At 34.0% G+C, this 9,040-nt stretch overlaps 1 protein-coding gene across 1 annotated transcript; it reads right to left on the reverse strand.

Annotated features, from left to right (window-relative positions):
* Positions 1-2,403: 2,403 nt before the first annotated feature.
* Positions 2,404-5,728, reverse strand: LOC147395913 (putative indole-3-pyruvate monooxygenase YUCCA10). Its single transcript, XM_086452052.1, has 4 exons — positions 4,990-5,728; positions 3,407-3,640; positions 3,001-3,123; positions 2,404-2,772 (listed from the first exon to the last, which is right to left on the reverse strand). Exons 1-4 carry the CDS (start codon positions 5,605-5,607, stop codon positions 2,608-2,610), a joined length of 1,140 nt encoding a protein of 379 aa, XP_086308178.1. The 5' UTR covers positions 5,608-5,728; the 3' UTR covers positions 2,404-2,607.
* Between the last annotated feature and the right edge of the window lie 3,312 nt (positions 5,729-9,040).

Genomic DNA, 9,040 nt, shown 5'->3' on the forward strand with positions numbered 1-9,040 from the left:
AGTCTTGTCTTAACATATTCCTCAAGGTTTATTGAGAATGATTCACAAAGTATTATTGGATCATCAAGCATGATAGTCATATTCTTTCTCCCCATCCCCCACCACCACAAAAAAATAAAATAAAAATCTAATATATTAAATAAAATGACCTAAATGCCTTTATCTTCAACCTCTTGTCAAAATCCCTTGATCTATGTTCTCAAAATCTGTCTATTTCAAACTCTTAGGAATTTCTTTTTTTTTTAACTCCCATCTTGAACCTTAAGATCATATCTACTTCAAATGTCAAGGTGAGCGGAATTGTCTTGCGAATAAGAAAGGTGAGCATTATTCCTTAAGGGCAACCCATGAGGGCGCACCCTCTCTTATCTGGTTGTGTGATGCGGACTTTGCATGTGTCTCAGAGCTAGTCCTTAGACAAGATCGTGGTCTATGGACTATCAAAGGCCACATACAGGACATATCCCAATCTAGGGGGACATCCTGTTATCGAAAAATAAATAAATAAATAAGATAGGTGGGCTCACGTCTTGTTTTCATAAATATGATGAAACATAATAGTTACTCAGAATTACAAATTCATTGCTTTATATTTAAACTTGACAGCTTATTAGATTCTTTTGAGACTTAAATTTGATCCTCATTGGGCAAACTTGTACTATGACTATAAATACTAAATCTATACATAAAAAATAAGTGAAGGCAAAAGTATGCAATCTACACATTATTAAATCGAAATTATCGAATTATTTATTGACTTAATCGTCTGAGTAATTTTTTTTACAAAACACTACGAATCAGGGAGTTCCAATAACATTGCCACCAGATACAAGAAATAAAAAAGTAGAGGTCCTGGACGGAGCAAATAAACCACCCCACAAATATCATATTAAATAATCTATTATATAAAACACATTTTTAACCCCCCCCCCCCCCCCCCCATAAACATATTTATCGGTCTCAGGTCTAACGGGAAGATCCAATGGTGGAAACACTTCCCTCTAAAACCAACTAAATTGCATGTAACTACCCACGTTTCAACATTACAAATCTAAAAAAATTATGTTCTCACTATTTGTTATGTAAAAATCATGGATCACCAAATTTTCTATCTAAAACTCTTCAATTTGTAGAATTCATTGGTCTTCACACAGGTACAATTTCTCTCTCTTTGTCTTAAAACTGCAAAGGTCTTTTTTTTATATTTATTATTATTTATTTATAGATTTTTGGCACAGGGGATCTGGAGTTTGGATGCGAAAGATTTAATTAGAAACATCTAATGGGCTTTGAGACTCAAACTCAAAACCCCTACTCTTCCTGTTTCTTACTCACTGTCTTTGTTTGATGTGTTTGATCTTTTGTAAAAATCATATAGTTGGTCTCCATTAAACCCCTATATTTTTTTACTTGATTTTTCTTTTATATTTTTATATTTTTCATGATTTTTTTTTAAATTTCTAAGAGGCAATATTTTTGGATCTGATTTGTTCCATCCAAGGTATGATCCCAAGACATGGTGTTATTATTATTTTTTATTTATAGCAAATGAAAGACGAACCAACCAATAAGCATTGTAAGTGTTAATTAATTGTGCAAAACTTGGGAACATCATGGCTCCAAATAATTTATATGAAAAAGTGTTTTTACAAGCCTAGCCCATGATAGTCTACATAGAGCTAATAGGCAAAAGCCCAATGTACAACAAAAGCCAAGTCTTATCGTAACATATTCTCAAGGTTTATTGAGAATGATTCACAAAGTATTATTGGATCATCGAGCATGATAGACATATTCTCCCCCTCCACCCCCCACCAACCACAAAAAAAATAAAAAATAAAAAATAAAAAAATCTAATATACTAAATAAAATAACCTAAATGTTTTTATCTTCAATCTCTTGTCAAAATCTCTTGATTTATATTCTCAAAATCTGTGTATTTCAAATGTCAAGGTGGTATTGTCTTACGTAGTACCTGGTACCAAGCCCACACATCCAATAAGTCAGGTGAGCATTAATTCCTCAAAGGCCACCGATGAGGGCGCACCCTCACTTATCTGGTTGTGTGATGCGGACTTTGCATGTGCTTCGGGACCAGTCCTTGGACAAGATCGTGGTCTATGGACTATCAAAGTCCACATACGGGACACGTCCCAATCTAGGGAGATATCTGGTTATCAAATAAAGAAATAAGACAGGTGGGCTCATGCCTTGTTTTTATAAATATAATGAAACATAATAATTGCTCAAAATTACAAGTCCATTGCTTTATATTTAAACTTGACAGCTTATTAGATTCTATAGAGACTTAAAATCGGATCCTTATTAAATATTTACTTGATTAGATTAATCATTGGGCCGGGTCGGTCCTTCCATTCCATGATCCATATTCACCAAATACAATACAAAAAGAAAATAGGATTTCATTACCCAAACTACCCAAATATAACATTTAACACACCCACATACAATACTGCCGAAAGACTCATCATATGGGGTTCCACCAATATGCTTCGAACTAACAATAAACAACTTGAAGACCTAAAAAGAACAATTTGATAGATTAAAACCTCATAAAAACAAATAGTATGTCACTTAAAAGACTTTTTACATGAGTGACTTTATATCATTGGATATGCTCTGGGCATCAATGGCAGCTCCATACAATCCTTTTCGAGATAATCCAGCACAGTAGAGTCCATTCTGACCCTTCCAATGGTTAGGAAAACTCGGTTTTGGGATCCCATCTTCGTCGAGGAGGTAGTCATCATCCTGATACCATAAACACAAAGTGTGAATTAGATTATGAAAATTGATTTTCAAAATCCAAAATCTCGTTTGGTGAAAACTAATTTCTAGCTCTTTTATGATTTTAGTTGACCTTTTATTTTGATCACTTTGTATTGGAATGTGATGTATTATAATAAAGTGTATTGTTCAATGACATTTTTGTAAATAATATAAGAGAAATTTTGATTTAGATCAAATACGTTGAGTTACCTTGAGCCACTTGTTCGTCGATCGCTTAAACCCAGTCGCAAAAACTATAACATCGAACGGGTGTGATTTTCCATCTGTGAATTCTACATTATTGCCCTTTATCCTTGCTATTGATGGCAAAACCTGTTACATTATTAAACCAATGTTAATGGCTAATCTTATATCGAAAAAGGGTATTACTGTAATTTCACTATCTTATAAATCTCTAAAAACACATGATGAAATGAAACACATATAATTATGTCCTTAAACACCCCTCTCTCCTCTAGAGAATTAACATGATACACATAATTTATAAAAGAGAGCTTCTATTGCCACACCGACTTTTGCTAAAGCGACCCCCGATGTGTGCTAATTCTTTGTGATTTACATATGAATTTATTTAGTAGGGAAAGAGATTAAATACCTGAATCTCACCAGACTTGATCTTCTTCAAGGTCCCAACATCAACAACTGGATATTTACCATACTTTACTTTCATGAAGAATGGGCCTTCTTTGGGCCTACATATCCCATAAATGCTTGTATCACCATAAATGAACTTACTCAGCATGATAAGTAGTCCATCCACCATGTGTAAGGGAAGATACTTTAGCAACACCAGACCCATGTACACCATTTCCCTACTCAGTATGTGTACCTGCATCCACCAACCCCCATAATAACCTTTAATCATTATAAATTCTCAACCAAGATAGTAATAATAATAATAGTGTTGGGATCCATTGGTTCATGCAAAATGAGTCATAAAAGAAATATAAAATTCAACTACCTGTAATTTGATATTCATCTTGGGGATGTGTGTCATCATATTCTTGGGATAATTTTTTTTTATCCCAATCATTGGATTTCGTGTTATAACGATTTAGATTTCGTCTTATTTTATGAATCATTCCCCCTCTGACACACATACACCCTGATATGACTTGGGTTAGAACTATAAATTATTTTTCTCGGGATACATAACTGCACATATTTATGAGATATACAGTTGTGTATCCCGAGAAAAAATCTATGATTCTAGCCCATGCCATGTCAAGGGCGCGTGAGGGTGTGTCAAAGGGGGCGTCAGAAAACCACGATTCTTGACTAATACCCCCACAAAAAAGAAAAAAAAAAAAAAAAGAAACTCATAATTAAGATACGAATTTCTTGATTTAGGTCGGGTCAGGTTATGGTGAACCATTATTTGGTCACTAAAAACTCTCCCCCTATTTTAACTTTATAATCCTTTCAACATGTAAGAATCCATGTCATAGAAAAGGATATTTTAAAAATCTACAAAATATCATCCTGGTTCAGATACATCTAGGGATGGATCCATATCCGACCTGGAACCGGGTCAAGTGACGTTAAATCATATTCAACCCATTTTTTTAATTGGGATCTACTCCAAGGATCCAAACCCACTAAATCTGATTTTTGGATCACTTAGACTTCGGGTCAATCCAACCCATTATGTCCTAATTGCCCACTCCAACGTGGAGTATTCTCCCATCTCAGCAGTTTAGCAAATTTTGACTCCTCGAGACACTTAGATCTTGTCCATCAAATCATCAATTGGATCAGGTCCATAAGTAAATCGGACCAACGAGTCCAATTTGGACTGTTCTAGGGTCAAACAACGTTGGACAGATAGAATCCAATGAATGAATCTCTAGGGAATAGATTTCCATCTTAACCATCTGTCAGGTAGTCCTTATCTGGAGAGAAAAAACAAACAAACAAAAAACAAAGTAGAATGTCTTTTAAAGAAAAATATTTTCGAGATGGAAAAAAAAACAGTGTTTCTAGGGATCTGTTCCTAAAAAAAAGTTTCTAAACATCATCTCAATCTCAACCGTTGGATTGAAATTTCCAAAACAATAAGGTCAACCATCGGACAAAAATAATTCAAAAAAAGTTCAAACTTTTCACATTGATCTACCAGTCTAAATCGACAATAAATAAAAATTCATAAAATGAAAAACAAAAAAAAAATTATTTTACCGGACTTCGAACAACAATGGATGTCTTAGCTCCGAAGTTTGATAAATCCAGAGCGATCTCCATGCCTGAGTTCCCACTCCCGACAACCAAAACATCTCTGTTTCTATAATTCCCTCCAGATTTATACCTGGTAGAATGAAAAACCTCTCCATTAAACGAATCCAAACCTTCAACATCTGGAACAAACACATCGCTAGTTTCACCAGTCGCCACAACTAGAAATCTCGCGAAATAATCTTCAAATTCATCCAAATTATTCGTTGTGTTCTTCACCTTGACACACCATTTTCCAACACAATCATCAAATGTTGCAGATTCGACAGATCGATTGTACAATGGATTCACTTTGAATCGAGAGACGTAATTGTCCAAATAATTGATGAAATCTGATCTTGAAACATAAGTTGGGGATTTCGCTGGGAATGACATGTGAGGAAGCTCACAGAATTGCTTCGCTAAGTGGAGATGAAGACGATCGTAAGATTTCTTCTTCCACAACGAAGCGAAACAATCTTCTCTTTCAAGAATTACATTTGGGATCGAAAGATTATTCAGACATGCAGAGGTTGCGATTCCTGAAGGACCAGCACCAACGATTATCACAAGTTCTTCCTTCATTTTTTTTCTGACTCAGTGAGTTGTACAACTCGATTGATTAAGAAGAGAAGAAGAGGACTGGAGGAGCAAAGGAAGAAGAGATCCCTATTTATTAGACATGGAGGGCAAGATGGTCAAATTTTAGATAAAACCTATTCAAGTTTGCTTCTTCATTTATGAGACCCTGTTTGGTTTAAGCATTTATCAATGATGGTCGTTATGCTTCTGAAACTTAAGAAAAAGACCTAACTACCCTTACCTGTAATTTCTGGCCTTTTTGGGAGAAATTTCTATTTTCAACATCTTGGGTGGACATTTTTACCCTTGTCTTCACCGTCATGATTTCATTTTTCATTACCCTCTAAATCTTAATATTTATATGGGTTTTGATAACGTGTGCCCTTAAGGGCACATGTTAAAATGCAATAAATACACCTTGAGAATAAGTATTCGAGTGTATTTTGGTACAAAAATAAATTTTAAGGTATTTTTAGTATAAAATCCAATCTTCAAAGTGTAGTTATTGTACTTTAATGTGTGCCCTTAGGAGACCCTATTTATATAAGATTTGTGAAAAATTACCATGAGTTCGAGAAGTATTATTTTCGACAAGCTTCTCAAAAAAAATTTTAGATTTTGAAAATGTATTATCGACCAGATTATATTGTGAGATATTGAATCAAAATCTCGTAATGACCGTAACATTTTGTTGACAAATGATCAATATGTAGGAAAGATCTGTATGGAAAGTACTGATGATTGTGAGGCATCGTGTGATACAATCACTTCATAAAAAAATTTATAAATAAAAATAGATGTATGTAATTTCATCTAAAATCACTTACACACTCTGTAAAAATGATAGTTAACTTAATTATCAAAATATAGTTAAAGAACTCTCGAGAGTGAAAAATAAGACCTAGGCATCAATGGTAGAAAGAGCTCAAGGTGATAGCTTGTGCACTCCACAACTACATTGATTGGATTTTTTAATCTTTAAACAACATTTGAGGTACAAAATCAAACTTATAGTTGAGACGGTAGAAAAGTACAAATTTTCTAGAGATTCGTATAATTTTTTAGATTTACAAATAATCGCTAGGAATATTTACCTATTTGGATGGTATTTTGGAAAACTTGAAAGTGATGATGTTTTGGAAAATAAAATTAAGGGCTTTTGGCAATTGTGACTTGTTAGATGAGGGTATTATGGTTATTTGCAGCTAGTCTTTCGTAAAAGACAAATGTGAAGAGGATGTATCATCAGATTTATAAATACAAGATGGTATTTCAATAATTATAAAAAAATTGGAGGGGTACATTTAAAATACCGAAAATGTGAGATCTCAGTGGACCTAAAATGGAATACTGGTATGAAAAGGTTACTTGCCGTGCAATGAGGGTTTTTTTTATTTTACAAACAAAGTCAAACGTCCGTTTTAATTTTGTATGTGTGACATGTTTTCATAACTCAATACAAGTAGAGTCGGTTCAACCTCATATTTTATTAAAAATTTATCCAATGGTTCTTAAGAGGATTGAAGTCGATGCACACTAGACATCCTACCCTACACTTCTTTCTCTAAGAATCAAATTAAACATCACAAATCAATAAAATATGCTATTTATTTACTTATCACGGATGCCTTGAGATCACCAATTAGTGCATGCGATCAACTCCGATTTAAAATATTGTTTCAACGTCTTTAAGAACCAATGTGATACTTACCAAAGAGACATTAATTTTTGAGTCGTGATGAATGCACATGAACTTGATATGTGGATAATGTGACAAGAGCACAGAACTGTAGATTGTTTTCATCGGGATACACAAGAAAAATGTGTCATTGCCATGTCATCCACGTACCAAGACTGCGTGCATTCATCATTATTCTTAGTTTTTATTTTAAAAATTTACTCAAATTTAAAATATAATTAGAAGATATGAATACTATTATCTCTTTTTTATCCTCAAATCAAGATTTGTTGTTGACAAAGGTAGTGATATTCTAAGGACCCAATGGTATAACACCACGAGTATAGAGAACAAGTAGAAATCCACATTACAAAATTTTCTTCCGCAACTTTCTCTCGTCCAAACTAATCACTCTTCCAATTTCAATATACATGGCATGTCTACTCTTTTTTCCTCTTATACATCCTATTGGGTAGTTTTCTTTTTCCTCTTATGCATCTTATTAGGTGTTTCCTTTGAGAGCAGAACCTTTGTGGTACTTTTTTCTTATAGTTCCCTGTGGTATTCTTTCCGTAATGGAGAGACCATGTTGAAAAAAAAAGGCATTTAAGGATCATGACCTAAATCAATTTTTTTAATGTACTTTAAATCATATCAAGGGTTTTGAAAATGAGCGATAATTGAACACCAAAGTTTCAACAAATGGATTTTGATATCTCTGCCATGTGGTGCTTTCTCAACCATCCAATCGCACTTCACAAAGCTAAAAGAAAAAATTCCATAGAGAACCCACTTCGATTTCCTTCTACCATGTTCTTTTATATATATATATTTAAGGATTCAAGATTATTCATTTTTTAGGTTCTTATAGTTGGTTACTGTGGGAGGTATAATTTCATTTGATGACATAGACCAATAAGATGCCTCCACATAGGGATGTACATTTAGGTATAATTGAATTGAATTTTCAGGTTTGGTCTAAGAATAGTTGAAATTGAAATAAAGTCGAAAATTTCAGGTTCCCCTAAATCCTAAATCGTTGTGAGTTTTGTTCATCAGGAGGAACCAAAATCAAAATTTTGGATTTTAATCGGTTCGATTTCAATTTCTAGGAGTGGAAACTAGATCCAAACTAAAACATTTCGATCCAATTTTGATTCGGTCCATTTGGATTTTGATCCGGGTTCGATTTCGATTTTTTTAGTTCAATTTTTAGATAATAGGTAATTTGTACATCCCTACCTCCATGTGACCACTAGTGCAAGGCAAGGGTAAATAAGAAGGGATATGTGTATCATCCCTAAAGTAGGATGAACCATTCGACAAGAGAAAAAGAGAAAGGTTTAGTCAAGATAGCCTGTTGAGTGTGTATATTTTCCTTCACTTTCGAGTGTGTCATATCCCAATTAAGTTATATGACCCTCTTATATTCATAGTTCTCCCCTCCCCCTCTCCAACAAATCGGTCTTTTAGAATAGTTGGTTAATTAATATGGTATCAGAGCGTTGGGTTTGTATAGGTCACGTGTTTGAATCTTTCCACCCTTATAGGTAAGGGGGAGTGTTTAGTGTATATTTCTCCATTCTCGGGTTTATCATACAATATTTAAGCCTTGCAACCCTATTATATTCATAGTTCTCCCTTGTCCAACAAATTGATCTTTTGGAATAGTTCGTTGGTCAACACAGTCATTCTTCACTTTAACTGACACCTTAAGGGGACTCTGCCTAACTTAGTTCGTAGAAGAAAGATCACAGA

This window comes from Akebia trifoliata, chromosome 8 (genome assembly GCF_017979445.1).
Source record: "Akebia trifoliata isolate Shusen 1 chromosome 8, ASM1797944v1, whole genome shotgun sequence".
Classification (NCBI taxonomy): Eukaryota; Viridiplantae; Streptophyta; class Magnoliopsida; order Ranunculales; family Lardizabalaceae; genus Akebia; species Akebia trifoliata.

Bases quoted from the DNA above. Each gene is read 5' to 3' on its own strand.
- LOC147395913 (XM_086452052.1), bottom strand. From the start codon at position 5,607: ATGAAGGAAGAACTTGTGATAATCGTTGGTGCTGGTCCTTCAGGAATC. The intron at 3,641-4,989 runs GTAAAATAATTT...TGGTGGATGCAG, and splicing joins CCATTGTTGTTCGAAGTCCG to GTACACATACTGAGTAGGGA. The intron at 3,124-3,406 runs GTATTTAATCTC...ATAATGTAACAG, and splicing joins TCAAGTCTGGTGAGATTCAG to GTTTTGCCATCAATAGCAAG.